This window comes from Aspergillus sydowii, assembly GCF_001890705.1.
Source record: "Aspergillus sydowii CBS 593.65 unplaced genomic scaffold ASPSYscaffold_5, whole genome shotgun sequence".
NCBI lineage: Eukaryota > Fungi > Ascomycota > Eurotiomycetes > Eurotiales > Aspergillaceae > Aspergillus > Aspergillus sydowii.
The window spans coordinates 1,592,214-1,609,211 of NW_024467863.1; the positions used below are offsets into that span (position 1 = coordinate 1,592,214).

The following is a 16,998-nucleotide window of genomic DNA, read 5'->3' on the forward strand; positions in this document are numbered from 1 at the left end:
GTCTCGTTGCAGGTTCTGCAACACCTTCAAGCTGGCTTACTCCAAGACACACGGCGTTTTGGTAAGTCAAATAAACCGCCCTGTTTCTCCTTCCTATCCAATTACCAGTGTTCTGGTCTCGCCTGTTTTGCTACCTTCCGGTCGGAATCTGAGTCGTGATTCACCTCCTGTCTCGCCGTAGGCCGGCGTTCTTTCTTACCTCATTCAAAGTTCTCCAGCATATGATCATTTGCTAAATCTTGCATCGCTGACAGTTCGATCCGGAGTTCCAGACGCCCTTGATTCTAGACGAGACGTTGGATTTCTCGGATCCTGAAGAGTCCCAACTTTTTGACGTATTCTCAGGCGGCCTGTTGGCCAAGTCTGAGCCTGTCTTGTCTATGTCTGGTTTCCGGAAGTCTCAACAAGCGGTCGTATTAGGTGAGTACCATCTACAGGTGCACCACCTGCAGCCAGCCGCCATCGGCAGCCAATATTCTGTTGCGACTAGAAAATGAGTTCGCTAATGGTTATTTCAGATTGTGATTCCACCCGGTCTCTGCAGGATGGCGTCTCCAATTTTACATACGGCCAGCCTGCTTATATGTCGACCCCCCTTGCCCCGTCGCCAATGGCCGACCATTTGAGCCAGATGTCAGACTGTGTCCCCTATATGGCGAAACCCGACTATGCAAGCTCGTACGAAGACGAGCAGTCTCCAATGATCAATGCGGACTCTCACCAGTTGCCTGAAGTCGTTTCGTACTCTCCTCAGAGAGGTACCGAAGGCACGCGAGTTTTCGTGCAAATTCAGTCTCCGTACGACCTGCACACTACTCCATACGCAACACTGTCTATCGTGTTTGGAACGAAGAAGTGCGAGTGCAACCCACACTTTCTGGGTTTCCAAGATTCTTCTTTTCAATATGCCCTCTCCGTTGATACCCCGCCGTTCATGGGCACGGGCTATCCCTCTCTGGCTGTCCCTCTCCAGCTATCTATGCGTGGACAGAATGAATACCCTGCAACAACACTTCAAGTGGGCATTTACACTTATGAGCATGCGGGACAGCAGTCACCGTCTGATGAGAGCCGAAAGAGACGGATCTCATCATCCATCTCTTCGGATACCCTTCCCAGGCCAATCAAGCGAGCGTCGACAATCCCAGTGCAGGTTAAGGAAGAACCATCAACCTTTGCTCCTCCTTACTCCCCATACCTGCAGCCACCACCGCCTGTGAATGGATACGCCGCGTCATATCACACTGATTCGTCACCCCGAATCGGTGCTACGCAATACTCAGCGATATCGCCGAACTCACAAACTTCGATGCGTGCACCATCTCCCATGCCGTCTTCGTGGAACTCGTCTTTCCTGTCGGCCAATACAGACCACAGGAGTAGCGGATATACAGTTAGTCATGGTGTTCCCCAGCCAAAACCATCGTCCCCAGCGAACCCACCCCTAATCCGTACATCGACCATACAGCAGCCGGGCAACGTGGTCCAAACGCAGTCGTTCAACCCTTATGCCATGTATCCCTCAAAGGCGATACTGAAGCTCAATGGTGATTTGGGTACTATGACGCAGAACTGGACTCCTGAGGAAGTTGTTGCTCAGCGCCGGCTGGTTCAATTCACTCGAATGCAAAGCGGCAGCACTATCCACGCTGATTTCAAGCCCGTAACCCCCGAAGAACGAGTACCTAACAGTATTTGCATTAGCTGCATCTATTGGGAGGGTAAAGATGAATGTTTCATCACAAGTGTAGATACAATCTACCTACTTGAATCACTCGTCGGGGTTCGGTTTACCGTTGAGGAGAAGAACCGTATTCGGCGGAATCTGGAAGGGTTCCGGCCGCTTACTGTATCCAAGTCCAAAGCAGACAGCGAGGACTTCTTCAAGGTTATCATGGGATTTCCTGCACCAAAGCCGAGGAATATTGAGAAGGATGTGAAAGTCTTTCCCTGGAAGATCCTGGGCCATGCTCTGAAAAAGATCATCGGAAAATACGTAAGTAGCCAGTTAGCTCTGATAAATATGCTCGTTTGGATTGACTTGCTAACATATTGTATTCCAGTCTGCAAGTTACTCGTCCACCGCTGGAGCCCTACCCACTCCTGTCGGGTCCAACTACCCCAGCACGGGGCCTGCATCTGACTCGGGAACGGAAGGATTCAGCGCACCCTCGCCTCAGTCGATGTCTGAGGGTACACCTTCTAGTAGCTACCACCCCAGTATAGCCGCACCAGTCTATTCCCCTCCGGCTGCAACCGATGGACCAGTTCGAACAATTTTACCCGCTGTCGGCCAATCATACTCGGCACTGAGTGCGCCATACTCTTATACTGCCGTGTGCCACCAGGGCCAGCTTACACAAAACCCCCCACCCCCTCCCGCGAGATCTTGGGAATTCAACTCTCTTGGTGCGCCCTCAAACGTCGACGGAGCCTCCAGCAGCTACCACCAGTACGTGCCTGCGATGACCTATACTCTGCCCGGTCAGCACCAGGGACACTGACGTGTTCTTTTTATTTGTTTTTTCTGATTTATCGCATTCAGCGGTGTTGTTTAATTTTGCATATTCTCTTCTTTTACATTTCATTGCCACTCCTTTAATTGATACCATAGCGCGCTTGGTTTCAATGATGTCTTTGCATACGGAACCACCGTCCGGCTATGGTTTTGACTGACGATTATTCGCAACGATTTTATGTCTCTCCTTTATTATTAATGCCTTGATGCCCCCGAATTTGTCCTTTTTATAATCTTTTATTTTCCAATTTTTTTTTTTTTTTTACGTTGACATGATGCATTATAGATGATCTGTTGTCCATTCCTTTGATTGTTTTGCATTATACACGGGGCATTGAGATACCATTCCTTTACGATATATGTATTATTACGCCGCATGGGTTGGCGCTGCTGTCTTTCCTTATTAATTCGCAGGTTTGGATACCACTATCTGGGTTGGAAAAGTGTGGAAAACATTCGTGATTTTTGTTTGGGATACCTCGATTGGGCTTGTTTGTGTTTATTTCACAGTTTTTATTGCACCCGTTTATTTTGATTTAGTGTTGTCATGTCTTGCGCCTTCGTTTTGCTGCGATTATATTGGAGATCCAGAGAGCGCTCGCGCTTGTGCCTGGTCTCCTGCTGCATAGTTTTGGCGTTTTTGACATTGATTTGGTTTCTGCCGTTTATGGGCTGTTTTACCAACTGAAGTGCTCATGGATGGTGAATAATTTTACTATAGTACCCGGCATCATCATCCTAATCTTAACTGATTTGTCCTGTGCAATCTTCACATGTACTTTGATCATCCAGAAAGTAAATGCGTAGTTGCGCCTTGGCCGGTACCGGCCCGTACACAACATGGCAGTCCTTATCTTATCGCCACCCAGGGTCACCTGACCAACATTGCCCATGATTTCCTTCGTCGGACTTTGTGGTTTAATACCGGTGCGTATGCAGAGACGGTGACTCAACGCGGCGTTCACCCCTTGCCTACAACTATTCCTCTCTTCACTCTCAATTATCCAGATTTTGAGTCATTATTTAGCCTGCCCTTTTATAAACTTCCACTTCTCCTTTCTGGAACCCTATCCCCCTCTCTCCCCCACCTGCACTTTGTCTTCCCCGCCCCCGCCTTCCATCATGGAGCATATCAAAAAAACCTTCGCCAGGGTTAAGCAGGAAAACCGTGCTGCTTTGGTCGCCTACATTACCGCTGGATACCCTACCATTGAAGAGTCTGTAGATATTATTCTCGGGTTGGAAAATGGAGGTGCTGGTATGTGATTACTCCCTCGGAGTCCTCAATTGACTCATTGGGCCACAACCACCACATTTTTTCCCTTTCTCAAACAACACACTTACAATCTCCACCAATTGCGCAGATATCATCGAACTTGGAGTCCCATTTACAGACCCCATTGCCGATGGACCCACTATTCAAACGGCGAACACGAAGGCGCTTGAGAACGGGGTCACTGTCACCACAGTATTGGAGATGGTTCGCTCCGCGAGAAACCGCGGCCTCAGAGCCCCAATCATGCTGATGGGATACTATAACCCGATGCTGCGTTATGGCGAGGAGCGTATGCTCAGGGACTGCAAGGAGGCTGGCGTCAATGGTTTCATCATGGTCGACCTTCCCCCGGAGGAGGCTGTTCGGTTCAGAGACCTTTGTACCAGCACGGGGTATGTTAATTCTTTGCGGTTTTGGCAGCTTCGTTTTGCTTCAGACTATTCTTTACAAGTTGGGACTTTGCTAATGTTGTCGTGGTAGTCTTTCCTACGTCCCACTCATCGCGCCTGCCACATCTGAGTCACGCATGAAGCTCCTCTGCAAGATCGCCGACTCCTTCATCTATGTTGTCTCTAGAATGGGTGTGACGGGTGCTACAGGAAAGCTTAGCTCGAATCTTCCGGAACTGCTTTCCCGTGTGCACAAGTGGTCTGGCAATGTCCCTACCGCTCTGGGTTTCGGCGTCAGTACCCGCGAGCACTTCCTCTCTGTCCAGGAAATGTCCGAGGGTGTTGTCATTGGTAGTCAGATTATCACTGTTTTGGGTCAAGCTCCTGCTGGCCAGGCAGCCCAAAAGGCAGAGGAATACCTCACTAGTGTTACCGGCCGCAGATTAGAAAGAGACACCCAGGGCACATTGACTCGTGAGGTCAATGTATTGGAGCCTGTTTTGAGGGTTAAACCTCTTCAGGGATCGCAACCCACCGATGTAATTACAGATGAAGATACGCCTGCGGGCCCTGGTCTTGGTGATCAGCTTAAGGCTCTGAGTGGTGCTGGAAGTGCTGATGCTTTGCCCGCTCGTTTCGGCGAGTTCGGTGGACAGTATGTCCCCGAGTCCCTGATGGACTGCTTGGCTGAATTGGAGCGAGGCTTCAACCATGCCCTTAACGACCCTTCCTTCTGGGAGGAGTACCGTTCGTACTACCCTTACATGGGACGGCCCAGTACTCTTCACCTGGCACAACACCTCACCGAGAGAGTCGGAGGTGCTAACATCTGGTTGAAGCGCGAGGATCTTAACCACACCGGTAGTCACAAAATCAACAACGCTCTGGGCCAGATTTTACTTGCGAAGAGACTTGGGAAGACTAGGATCATTGCTGAGACTGGAGCTGGTCAACACGGTGTTGCCACCGCCACTGTCTGTGCCAAGTTTGGCATGAAGTGCGTTATCTACATGGGTGCTGAGGATGTACGCCGCCAGGCCCTGAACGTTTTCCGCATTAAGCTGCTAGGTGCGTCCGTGGTCGCTGTTGAAGCAGGCAGCCGAACCCTCCGTGACGCTGTGAACGAGGCTCTCCGTGCCTGGGTGGTTGACCTTGACACAACTCACTACATCATCGGCTCTGCCATCGGCCCACACCCATTTCCAACTATCGTCCGCACGTTCCAATCCGTCATTGGTGACGAGACCAAGCAGCAACTGCAAGAACAAATCGGCAAGCTCCCCGACGCCGTTGTCGCCTGTGTCGGCGGTGGCAGTAACGCAGTGGGCAGCTTCTACCCATTCTCCAAAGACACCAGCGTCAAGCTCCTCGGCGTCGAAGCCGGCGGCGACGGCGTCGAGACAGAACGCCATTCCGCTACCCTGTCAGGCGGCAGCAAGGGTGTACTACACGGCGTCCGCACCTACGTTCTGCAAAACGAACACGGCCAGATCTCCGAAACACACTCCATCTCCGCTGGTCTCGACTACCCCGGTGTTGGGCCCGAGCTGAGCAGCTGGAAGGACAGCAGCCGCGCGCACTTCATCTCCGCCACTGATGCCCAGGCCCTCTCTGGTTTCCGTACGCTGGCCCAGACAGAGGGTATCATTCCTGCCCTTGAGTCATCACACGCCGTCTGGGGTGCCATCGAGCTCGCAAAGTCCATGGGCAAGGGTAAGGACATCGTTCTTACTGTTAGCGGTAGAGGAGACAAGGACGTCGAGAGTGTTGCCGAATCCCTCCCTAAGCTTGGTCCCATGATTGACTGGGACTTGCGATTCTAAGTCACCTGCCCACTTGACTGACCCTTTGACCGCCATTCCTATTTCGTATATTCAGCAGCATTTTTTGCCATTGCGATCCATAAACAAGGGAAATCATATGAAATGGCGTGGCTGCATTCATATCTGGGTTTACATAAGAGTTATGAGTCTTGTTTTTTCTCTCCCATTCTCTAGATAATACTTTCAAAAGCGATCTTGCAGTTGATTTGATAGAGGAATGATGGTCACCTATTTTGTTTATTCCTTTCTCTTCTCTTTTCTTTTTCGGCATGCACATAGTTATGAATATGGCTCTTCAGGTATATTCCGCACTTACCAACAGTACTAGTTTCAGAGTCCCCCATGTAGATGAATGTCACATTTTGACTACGCAGATGAAAGAAAGATACTGAAGTGTATATGCAGCTAAATGTTCGTAGTACAGAACAAACTTCGAGGCGCAAAAATGACAACACCAAAAAGCAACAGAAATAGGTAGTATAACCACGGTAATCGTAAGGCAGCGCCAAACATGGAAAGTCAGTTGGCTAGGCTATTTCATCTGTAGGAATCCTAGCGGAATACTCGAGGTATAGGCGGAGAAGTAGATAATATTGGTAGATAAGCAGGACGGTACGCAAAAGCAAGATATTTACAGCCACAATTCAACTAGGTCTCGATCAGATCCGCGTTCTGAGTCTGTGCTTGCTCAGGGACAGAGTTGTCCCGCGTGTCCTTGTTAGGAATCTTGCGTCCTGAGCGGGCATAGAACTCGTCGAGGACGCGCTTGGGAATACGGTTGAGGAGGTGTGGAGGGTAGATGCGTAGGAGGTTCCAGGCGATATCGAGAGATTCAAAGATGGAGCGCGATTCGTAGGCGGACTGGTTAATGAAGGTACGTTCAAATTTGTCGAGGAACTCGAGGGACAGCTTATCCTCAGAGGAGAGCGCTTCTTCTCCGACGACGGCTTTCATGGCAGCTGGTTGGGTCAAGCTAGGTTAGTTACTGCGTGTACCAAGATGCAAGATATCACTAACCGGCATCTCGCCCAATGGCGTACTTGGCGTACAGCTGGTTGGACACGTCAGAGTGGTCGTCACGAGTACGGCCCTTGCCAATAGCTGACTTCATCAGACGGGATAGGGATGGCAGAACGTTAATCGGAGGGTAAACACCCTTGTTGTACAGTTGACGGTCAATGAAAATTTGGCCTTCAGTAATGTACCCTGTCAAATCAGGGATAGGGTGCGTGATATCTATACCAAAGGTTTAGTGAATGCATGGCGGCACACATGAAGTTCGAGCGACTATGGATACATACCATCGTTAGGCATGGTCAGGATGGGAATCTGGGTGATAGAACCATTGCGGCCTTGCACTCGGCCAGCACGCTCGTAGATGGTCGACAAATCAGTGTACATGTAACCGGGATAACCACGGCGACCAGGAACTTCTTCTCTGGCAGCTGAGACTTCACGCAGGGCGTCACAGTAGGCCGACAAATCAGTCATGATAACCAGAACGTGCTTCTCTAGTTGGTAAGCGTAGTATTCGGCTGTAGTCAATGCTAGACGAGGAGTGATGATACGTTCGATCCTGTGATATTTGGTTAGAAATTCTGAGAACTAGGATAGATAAACGGAAGCTGAGCTTACGTCGGGTCATTGGCCAAGTTCAGGAAGAGGGTGACCCTCTCCATACTACCGTTCTCCTCGAAATCGCGTGTGAAGAAACGGCTGGTTTCCATGTTAACACCCATAGCGGCGAAGACAATGGAGAAGTTCTCTTCGTGGCCGTCGTGGACATCCTTGGTCGGCTTGTTAACCAGACCAGCCTGGCGACAAATCTGAGCAGCAATTTCATTGTGAGGGAGACCGGAGGCTGAGAAGATGGGAATCTTTTGTCCACGGGCAATTGAGTTCATGGTATCAATGGCGGAAATACCCGTAGAAATCATCTCTTCAGGGTACACCTATATGAAATTCCGTCAGCATTACTCGCCTGTAGAATCCCCGTGTTAGAAGGACATACCCTCGAGTACGGGTTAATCGGTTGACCGTTGATGTCCAGGTAGTCCTCCGCCAACACCTTAGGACCTTTATCAATGGCGCGACCCGAGCCGTCGAAAACACGACCAAGCATGTCCTCGGACACACCAAGCTTCAAACTGTGGTTGGTGAATTCGACTTTGGTCTATGGTAGTCGACGTCAGCGTTGTCGCTTTCTCAAGCTCCATAGCACCAAAATGGAAACGTTGTATTATACCTTCTTGACATCGATACCTGAAGTGCCTTCAAACACCTAGTTATATCGCAACCCGTAAGTNAGTAGTCCGTCTAAGAAAAGGAAGCTCAACCACTGCGGTTGTTGTATAGCGCACCTGGACGATAGCTCGGTTTCCTGTTCACAAGAACCAGTCAGCCACCGAAGCTCGATACATGTAAAGCAGCCTTCTTAATAGCATGAAGGGCATACCTCTAGCTTCCAAAACTTGTCCCGACCGCTCAGTTCCATCGGGGAGCGTCAGGGAGACGATCTCGTTGAAGGTGGGGAATTTGACCTAGTTGAGCAAAAGTTAGGTTGACAATCATGGCACACAACTAAGCAAGAAGCTGAAGAACAGAAAAAGCTTCATAATAGGAATATACTGACATTGTCGAGGACAACGAGAGGACCGTTGATGCCTCCGATTGTATTGTAGCGGATGCGAGGCTGGACGGAAGACATTCGGGGGTCGACGAAATCCGCCATGGTTGAGGAAACCGGAGGAAAACACCGGTGGGAAACGGATAAAGCCAGGAGAGTAAGAAAGTAGAAGGAGAAGGGCCGAAGTGAGGAGCAGGAGGGAGCTCTTGATGCCGTCCGTCAACGTTCGGGGAAGTTCAACCCGCTCGTTGTTCGTTTCGCTGGCGGAGAGCACGGGGCCCACGTGATGTGTCATCATAGAGTAGCAGAGCAAGCTACAAAACCATCATAACAAACAAAAGATTCCATTTGTCTCATCATTCTCGTTATCATTAAGATAATAAGATATTTATACACATTCAGAATGTAAATTAAAGTGCCGTCAATAAAACAAAACAACACAGCCTTCTCGGTCCAGTTATGCGCCAGCCAGATCATCATTAACTCATCAAGGTATTTCGCTAGCATGCGGGCAACAGAAATCAAATCGTAAAATAATAATTTATTAATCTACTCTTGCCGATGCCAGCTTCTTTGGCGTCGTCAGGTTGTTCGAGAGACGCACATTCGTCTTGTTCTTGGCCTTCTTCTTGAGTTTCTTCCGCGCCACCATAACTGGAACAGATGAATGCGTAACAAGATAGTTTGAGAATGATCCAAGGAGTACACTGCCAAAATAAATTAGCTACTTTCTCACTGCGCTTATCTTGGCAAAAACGAAGACTTACCCTTTCAGCGCACTTCGCCCCCTAGCCCCAACAATCACGAGGGTGGGTTCCAGCCCATCAATCTATAACACGATGTTAGTACAGTCTTCAATTATTATCCAAATAGGAAAGAGAGAGCATACAGCCTCTGTGATCATATGCTTGGGGCTCTTGCAATGAATCACCTCAACAGCAATCCGGACCTGTAATAAGGTCTTTCGCAGGAGTCGAACACAGGTCTGAGAAATGAGATGGACTGCATGCGAACGTTCAGCTTCCGCCTTGGACATTCCACGTGAATCAACAGAGCCAGGTCTGCTATCAGTTCCCGAGCCCAGGCGGTTGAGGATGGCACGGGATAGATTGGGATTAGAAGACTCGTTCTGTGTTTTCCGAGCCGTCTCGGCTGTTTGGGAGCCCACCACAGCAGCAACGTCTTGTGTTGCTTTGGCACCCTCTCCAATTTGGGTCCCTGTCTCCTCGTGCATGGCAAAAACAGCGAACATGGTGTCTCCATCTCGTAATATGGTCCCAATCGTCCATTCTAGCGCGTAGACAGACTCCTCGCTGAGATCTGTCGTCACTAGATATTTGCGCTGCCGCCGTCGGCCGCCCTCGCCATCCTCCTGCATGTTGGTATAATCCCCACGGATGATGGTTCGGATCGATCGGTTGCGAACCGAATTATCCACGCTAGACATTTGGATGCTGAGCTTCTGAGCGCGTTTGATGTCGGATAATTCCGCTTCATCATCGGAGCCAAATGGCGTGTTAAGCACTGAAGGTGAATCGAAACTCGTATGGGGTTGAACCTCTGGGGTTTTCGCCATTGGTCCGGTCTTTGAGGAATGAATCAACTCTGGGCCTTGAGGCTTGGTTTCTTCACCGTCTGTAAAACGTCTGTCAGTAACTCTACTAACAATTCAGTGCACATCCAAATGCAAGATTTCGGAGCACATATATGAGTAAAACCACATACCAGTCTCGTCCGAAGCAGGCTTTGACTCTTCCGACGCTTCGCCTGAACTGGAAGAATCCGGTTCAGCTTCCTTTCTTCGACCACGTTTCACGTCTTCACTGTTATTTTCGGAGCTAGCTTCGTCGTCACTCGAAGACAACTCGTCTTCTTCCTCGCTAGACTCAGACGCGTTATTGTCACTGTCGTACAATCGCTCATCTCCGGACGCGGAGCCTTTGACATCAGTTTCCGAAGACCCGTGGCGAATCGCAGGGGGGCGAAGAAGCTTTTCGTCTGATCTCTCAACTTTACTTTCTTTTGTCTTATCGGTCTGGGACTTGGGGGCATCAGACACCGCAGTGCGAAGATTGGAGTTTGGCAAGCGGCGCGCTGGTGAACCGGACTGCGCCCTGCGCCCCAGTGTAGGAAGGTGCGAGTCTAAGGAAGTCCCCCTCTTCGTGGCGCTCCGACTGGAGTCACGTCCTCTGCTAAAACTCGGCAGGCCGACCTTGAGATCGAATCCTGACATCACTGCGGCCATCGCATTCTTGCCTGGAAGCGCCCGAGGAGCCTTCTCCTGCGGCGGGCCGAATCGCCTCCCATTAGCACTGGGCGGCATATCGACTCCGGAATCCCAACGGATACTTGGTCGCCTAGCCTCGGGAGAGCCTGCCTTTCTATCACCGTTCTTCTCCTTGTCATTCGAGGGCGGCGGATCCGGACGCTTGAGCGGGGGAGGGGCGGTTTTCAAACTCGTGTAGGGCGTTTTGGGAGTAGTTACTGGTGTAGTTGATGGTGTTGAAGAGGCTGAAGAGGCTGAAGAAGAGGGGGTTTCGTTGGAATCGTTATTCATTGTCGGTACCACTGGTGGTGAAGGGGGAGAATCTTGGTAGCCGCGACCAGCGGGCGGAGTCACACCAACACCGATGCCCGCAATGGAACCATGCCGTGGGGCGACGAAACCGGGAGAGGGCCCGGTGGCGGTGTCGAGTATACTTCGTCTCAGAGGTGCGTGAGTCGTCGTTGTGCGGTTCGTGGTCGAATTTCGGAGCTCAGCAGCAAGCTCAAGACGTTCTTCTTCCAGCGCAGCGGCCAGCCCGCCGGGCCTGCGATGTGAAGACATTCTTGTGGGTGGCGCCGCCCACGGCTGTTGACGAGCGGTGGAGAACCGTCCTCTCAGCGAAACAGACGCCCAATGTGGAGAGCTATCTGAACGGCGATACTTAGCTCCACTGGAACTTGCGCTTCAGTTGTGAGAGTTGGGGTTGTTTTATTCTTTACCTAGGATTTGGACGATTTATCGGATATAGGTGAGGGGCAATGGTTATTGATATATGCCCAAGGCTGGGCAAGCAGCTAGGCTGCAGCTAGTTAAACTGGAGCTCAGAGCTGAAGGAGGGTTTCGGGGGCCGTCTCCACGTGTGAATGGTGAAGCCTTGACGATCTAGACCGGTGGGAAAGGCGGTCTTGGTCGCCGCGATGGCTTTCAGGATCGGGATCTTCTCTTTGTTCTGTGATTTCTCTCGGGCTTCGCATTCCTTGTTCCTTCACCCTCGGATAACGAGTGGTCCAACGGAGCCGGCGGTGACGCTGTCAATGCAGCCCGCCCAATACCGCGGTAAAAGAGTATTCCCTGCGATATTCCCTGCCAATCACAGCGAGAATCACACTGCAGTTCCGAGTAATTTCTCTTGGACGACGGGGCCGAACGCGAGGAAGGTAATTTTCGGGGAGGGACGACGGGGCGGGGGACTTGTGAGCTATTTGGCGGGTTCTCGTGAGAGCGGGGAGCAAAGCAGTCGTCCTCCAGGTGGGATTAAATCATGTTAAATCATCGCGGGGGATGTGAAGTTCTCATGGGGAATCACAATGGACAGAATGGATAGCCTTTCGAGTTGCAACCCTCGGCATGCGGGGTATAAAGCCAAACAGGCCACGATCATTCAGCAAACCCGTCCACACCTGCTCCATCTCCCTTGCAGTTTCTCGTTAGCTCGAGTAGATCAGCTCAAGGGAGGCGACAAAGTTGGCCTCAGCTGTTGGACAGAAGGTGACACTGCAGCTCCCTTCCCTAGTCGATCAATAGTTGGGATGCATTAGGTATGACGCACAGGAGATCTCCAATCAGGCATCACAGGGAGCTAATTACTGAGTCACTGATGGCCACGGCTCCGACGGGGTTCCTCTGTCGTGTGATGCCTCTGTGTGGCTGTGGTGAACCAGATTTGGGACGGCAATCATTTGAGCTATTTGTATCACCAGTAAGAGGACCAGATTTCCCGTAAAGCCCAAGGCCAAGCAAGACAAATCGTGGGATTCTAGCTAAACTTGCTATTCTGGACAGTGCGGATGCGATGATGAATAACTCCCAGAACGCCCCATACCCAATAAATACAATAGACCGTGAATTGATCCACTTTCATATCCAAACTCCTCTATGCCTTTGTCTTGGATTTCGTTTTCTTCGAGCTCCGCCGCGCAGCAGTAGCTTCAAACGCCCCCTCTGGTGGCTCGTCCATCGCCACTCGCTTTTTCCCGGAGGGGTTGTACTTCGCTTCCAGCCGGTCAAAGAACGAGTCCGCCCGAGACGCTTGTCGCTGCTGAATGAGGGCTGCCAAATCATTATTGTTCCCCGGCGCGCTGTCTTTGTTGCTCCTCCGCCCCCCCGCTTTTGCGCTGCCCCCCTCCTTCTCCTTCTCCAGCTTCTTCGCTAGCTTTTCTGCCTCTTTCGCCTCCTTCTGTGCGCGTTTCAGTCGCCGGCTCCGCTTCTTCTCTGGATCTTCTGTATATGCCCTGTATCCCTGGACTTTCCCGGACTCGATGGCCTTGTCTATGATGGTACGGAAGCGATCATCGTCATCTAGAACATTGCACAGCATCACCGACTCGTAGATCTTGTCTAAATCACCTTCATGGGTCTCAAAGGCAGCAAGCAGATCCCTTTGCTCTTCCTCTGACCCCTGGTATTCTTTCTTGAATTTCTCGAGGGCGTTAGTGTCAATCGCATTCGAGAATTGTTCCCGGTAGAAGTCCACCCAGTCAAAGTCATCATCCAGATCAACAGCCTCGGCGGTGCTACCAGTCAGATCGAAGCGCTGTCGTCGTCGTGTATCGGACAAGATTGCATAGGCGAACGCAATCTTCTGAAACTGTTGGTTGGCCTCTTCTCGGGCCTCTTCTGGAGCCTTGTCTTTTGCTTCGTTAGCTGGGGAGCATACAATTACATAGAACAGAAGATTAAGAATAAATACCAGGATGATGTCTTAACGCAAGCTTCCTGTAAGCTGTCTTGATCTGCTCTGGAGTGGCATCGTCCTTGACGCCTAGGATCTCGTAGAGGTCTGTCTCAGCAGGCGGCTCGTTGGGGATTTCGGGAATCTCCTCTTCCTTTGGGGCCATTCTATTCAATCTCTCGTGACAAAGTCTTTGTAAGAGCTGTGGTGAGCGAAAGCAAGGTAAGTTGAAGAAATAATTATTGGGAAGCCGACGCGTTGCGACGCGACCAGGGAAGCTCTTTGGTTTCCTAATCAGGTATAGACCAGAACATGACCTCTATTTGACCAGAGCAGTCACAAACAAGGGTAATAATGACACTCACGACATCCCATGGTTTCTCCTGGTGTTTCAGCGGGACATCTAAAAGCTCTTCACTAAAGCAATTGCCTAGGTGGTACTTACCTACCCGGTTGCTACTGGGACCATATTGGAATGGAGCTTATCACTTTCCCGACGGGCAAGCCAAACTAGCGGTGCTTCTCCGCCAACGAACCTGGTAGGCTGATATGCACGCTCTCATCCCTTGCACCCATGTATGGAACTTTTGCGAGAGAAGAAGATTTGAATATGACCCAGCGACGTCCATACCGCTCCCACAAATTCCCAGCGTGCGACAGATGCCGCCGATTTAAGCGGCGGTGCACGGGCGGTGCCCCGGATCGCCCTTGTGTGCTATGCAGCCTTCAGGAAGCTCCCTGCGAATTTACTTCAAGCCCACCGCAGAAGAGTCGGTCTGTATCAGAGCGTGTTGGTGCTGCGAGACGCAGTGTTCGTCAGCCAACAGTTGTGCAAAGCCCATTGCCCAGGCTTGAGCCAGAATCGTCGACTATAGATGAAGAGGCTGGACAAGATCGGGTTGGACCGCATTACCACGGTGGTCCAAACCAGGACCCCTCCAAGCCGGTACTCTCTATGGTAGCCAATCCAGTGATTTCAGAGGATATTCGAATCCTAGAGAGGTATACGTCTTCCCAGGCGCCAACGAATAATCCTATGGTGTACATGAATGTTCCCCGGCATAGGGAAGGGCTCGCAATGGCTGAAAACCCAGGGAAACAACAGGTGGAAATCCTTATGCAGATCCTGAAGCCCTCTGCAAGTGAATTGTTTGATTTGTGTGTTCTCAAAAAGCTTCGTGGAAAGCTTCTCGCAATGTTTGTGCGCCCTGGCTAACGCTGATCAAGATACTTCGAACACATTCACCCGGCATTCCCGGTATTCGATCAAGACTCGTTCACCCAATTGTATCGCAACAACAAGGTTTCTCCAACCCTTACTTGTGACTTTTTCGCCGTGGCACAAATCCTGTGGGACTTTTCGCCCACTCTCAAGAAGCTGCCGCGACCGGATTCCTTCTTCCTGTGGAACCTAGCTGTCGAAGCGCTACAGCAAGATTTTCTTGTGCCAGGCTTATCAACGCTTTATGGAGTTGTCTTAGACATGGCAGGTCGTCCGATTTGCTCCGTAGCTCAGAACACGGTCAACACTGGGCGTGCGGTCTCTCTAGCGTTGAGCCTGGGGTTGAACCGCAATCCGACTGATTGGAAACGCCCGGCTATCGAGAGAGACCTAAGAAGGCGCCTCTGGTGGGCGGTATTAATACACGATTATTGGTGAGCTTCTTTCATTTCTTCTGTTTACAAGTCCTAATACTGCTTTTCAGGTCAAGTTTTGCGCATGGTACACCACCGATGATCCGCAAAGATCAATATGATGTTCCGATTCCTGCCGTTCAAGATTTTGTCACATCGTCGCATCACTCGGAGCGGCATACCATAGCCTATACTTGCTTTTCTAATCTGTGTCGCCTTACAATAATTCTAGGAGATATCCTTCCGCTTGCGTATAATTTGACGATCGACCAAGACGACATCTGGAAGCAGATTCGCCGTTTGGAGTCTGACCTAGATGTGTGGGACGATCGCCTCCCTGACGAAGCACGGCCCCGAGATTGCGATAAACGAAGGATACCAGGTTGCAGCAACTTGCGTCTAGGCTATCTTTCTATCAGATTACTGCTGAAACGGATAGCATTGCACGTATGTATGGCATAGTCAGATTCTGAAACAGTACTGACGGCTCGTAGGCGGCAGCGGTATCAACAGACACGGAGCGCAAACAAAATATGGCCTATTACCTTGGTCAACTGCGCAGATCGGCCCAAGACATCGTAAACTTCTTTTGCGCTCTCACAACGGCACAGTTCCAAGAATATTGGCTCCCCTGTACGTGCCCCAACAACTAATACTGTTTACATACTGATATAAAAATGGCGCAGATACTGCACACCACCTCATTCTAACCGTAATAATTCTCCTCCGCTGCACAGTTGAATCGCGCGAGCCAGTTGTCGCAGAAAAATGCAGGACAGACCTTGACCGATTCTGGAAAAAGCTGCAGGCCGCAGCAAAGGACGGATGGGATCTCGCTAACATCTGCATTACGCAGTTTGCGGAATCCGTTTCGAAGATTCTGTCCATGTCCGCGTCGTCATCAACTACAGTAGCCGTTGATGCGCTCCAAGCGGGCCCCTCGGTTCTCCTTGAGCCCCCCGAGGGCAGAAACGGAATACCAATGCAGTATATCGCACCGGACCTATTTCCCGACATCCTTCCCTATTCGAATCCAGATATGTCATTTGATAACCAGTGGGATATCGGAAGCTTGTCGGGACTGGGGTGGATGGATATGTTCCCGAGTACCTGATATTTTCTGTGAACATGACGTGGTTCAAATGATTTCCTCCTGCATGAGTTGGTTGCATAATGACCAAGCGCATATCAGCTTAGCTTGCTTGCCTAATTATCAAGGCTCAGCTGTTGACCATTCCGTTCCTTGGCTGCTGCCCAAAAAAAGCCAGCCCCGCCAGTTAACAATAGTCGAATTGTTTGAGATGCTGCGCAACAGGCTTCAGAACGAAGTCCTATAGCTTACCGTTGGTGACGCGGTGTTATACGGAATGTGCTGGAGAATTCTCTGTGTGTTTAGAGAAGCAGCAACTGCTCAGAACACTGGCACAAGAAGACGAGGTGGTGAAGCGCCAGCTTTTAATGCCTGCCGCAGTGGTTGAAAAAAGGCATTCAATTTTCTTGTCGTGCAGGGATATTATCTTGAACCCGAGGTAGAAGAATAAGTATAGGCACAACATGCTGAGCCACTTGAAGCAAGGTGGGGAGCTGGAGCCCTGGGGCCCGGACGATGGCAACTTCCCTTTGGAGAATCGCTCCTTCCTAAGTAAGGCTGTCATGGTTAGGTTGTCTGGCTTGCGAGGCAGGTGCGATGCAGACCTTACTAGTACGGCCCAAGCGACCATTGCTCCTTCCGTTTAGATATGGATTCATCTCTTATGCTTGCACTCTTAGGCAGGCACGAAGGGCCACTGGCAG

The 16,998-nt window shown here is 50.6% G+C and overlaps 7 protein-coding genes across 7 annotated transcripts; 3 read left to right on the forward strand and 4 right to left on the reverse strand.

Annotated features, from left to right (window-relative positions):
- Positions 1–380: 380 nt before the first annotated feature.
- Positions 381–2,504, forward strand: medA (transcriptional regulator medA; the record flags this gene model as incomplete). The annotated part of the gene is made up of 3 exons (XM_040849492.1): positions 381–420; positions 519–1,996; positions 2,064–2,504. The coding sequence occupies 3 exons, from the start codon at positions 381–383 to the stop codon at positions 2,502–2,504; spliced, it is 1,959 nt and encodes a 652-aa protein (XP_040702806.1).
- Positions 2,505–3,640: 1,136 nt separating this feature from the next.
- On the forward strand, positions 3,641–6,006 carry trpB (tryptophan synthase TRP5; the record flags this gene model as incomplete). The annotated part of the gene is made up of 3 exons (XM_040842068.1): positions 3,641–3,776; positions 3,883–4,186; positions 4,275–6,006. The coding sequence occupies 3 exons, from the start codon at positions 3,641–3,643 to the stop codon at positions 6,004–6,006; spliced, it is 2,172 nt and encodes a 723-aa protein (XP_040702807.1).
- Positions 6,007–6,654: 648 nt separating this feature from the next.
- ASPSYDRAFT_68763 (H(+)-transporting V1 sector ATPase subunit B) lies at positions 6,655–8,856 on the reverse strand (the record flags this gene model as incomplete). Its single annotated transcript, XM_040850445.1, has 9 exons — positions 8,639–8,856; positions 8,462–8,546; positions 8,367–8,386; positions 8,252–8,287; positions 8,018–8,179; positions 7,642–7,958; positions 7,308–7,582; positions 7,024–7,242; positions 6,655–6,965 (listed from the first exon to the last, which is right to left on the reverse strand). The coding sequence occupies exons 1-9, from the start codon at positions 8,735–8,737 to the stop codon at positions 6,655–6,657; spliced, it is 1,524 nt and encodes a 507-aa protein (XP_040702808.1). The 5' UTR covers positions 8,738–8,856.
- Positions 8,857–8,922: 66 nt separating this feature from the next.
- Positions 8,923–10,268, reverse strand: ASPSYDRAFT_45430 (universal stress protein family domain protein; the record flags this gene model as incomplete). The annotated part of the gene is made up of 3 exons (XM_040847038.1): positions 9,522–10,268; positions 9,400–9,461; positions 8,923–9,339 (listed from the first exon to the last, which is right to left on the reverse strand). Coding segments are annotated over exons 1-3 (907 nt in total), but the record flags the coding sequence as incomplete, so codon positions are not given.
- Positions 10,082–11,675, reverse strand: ASPSYDRAFT_990020 (uncharacterized protein). The gene is made up of 3 exons (XM_040853270.1): positions 11,618–11,675; positions 10,340–11,541; positions 10,082–10,269 (listed from the first exon to the last, which is right to left on the reverse strand). Coding segments are annotated over exons 2-3 (1,122 nt in total). The 5' UTR covers positions 11,460–11,541; positions 11,618–11,675; the 3' UTR covers positions 10,082–10,267.
- An 813-nt stretch (positions 11,676–12,488) lies between these two features.
- ASPSYDRAFT_45434 (DnaJ domain protein) lies at positions 12,489–13,834 on the reverse strand. Its single transcript, XM_040847039.1, has 2 exons — positions 13,588–13,834; positions 12,489–13,526 (listed from the first exon to the last, which is right to left on the reverse strand). Exons 1-2 carry the CDS (start codon positions 13,733–13,735, stop codon positions 12,772–12,774), a joined length of 903 nt encoding a protein of 300 aa, XP_040702811.1. The 5' UTR covers positions 13,736–13,834; the 3' UTR covers positions 12,489–12,771.
- A 345-nt stretch (positions 13,835–14,179) lies between these two features.
- On the forward strand, positions 14,180–16,318 carry ASPSYDRAFT_58196 (Zn(II)2Cys6 transcription factor; the record flags this gene model as incomplete). The annotated part of the gene is made up of 6 exons (XM_040849493.1): positions 14,180–14,359; positions 14,426–14,727; positions 14,797–15,225; positions 15,276–15,651; positions 15,699–15,837; positions 15,891–16,318. 6 exons carry the CDS (start codon positions 14,180–14,182, stop codon positions 16,316–16,318), a joined length of 1,854 nt encoding a protein of 617 aa, XP_040702812.1.
- Between the last annotated feature and the right edge of the window lie 680 nt (positions 16,319–16,998).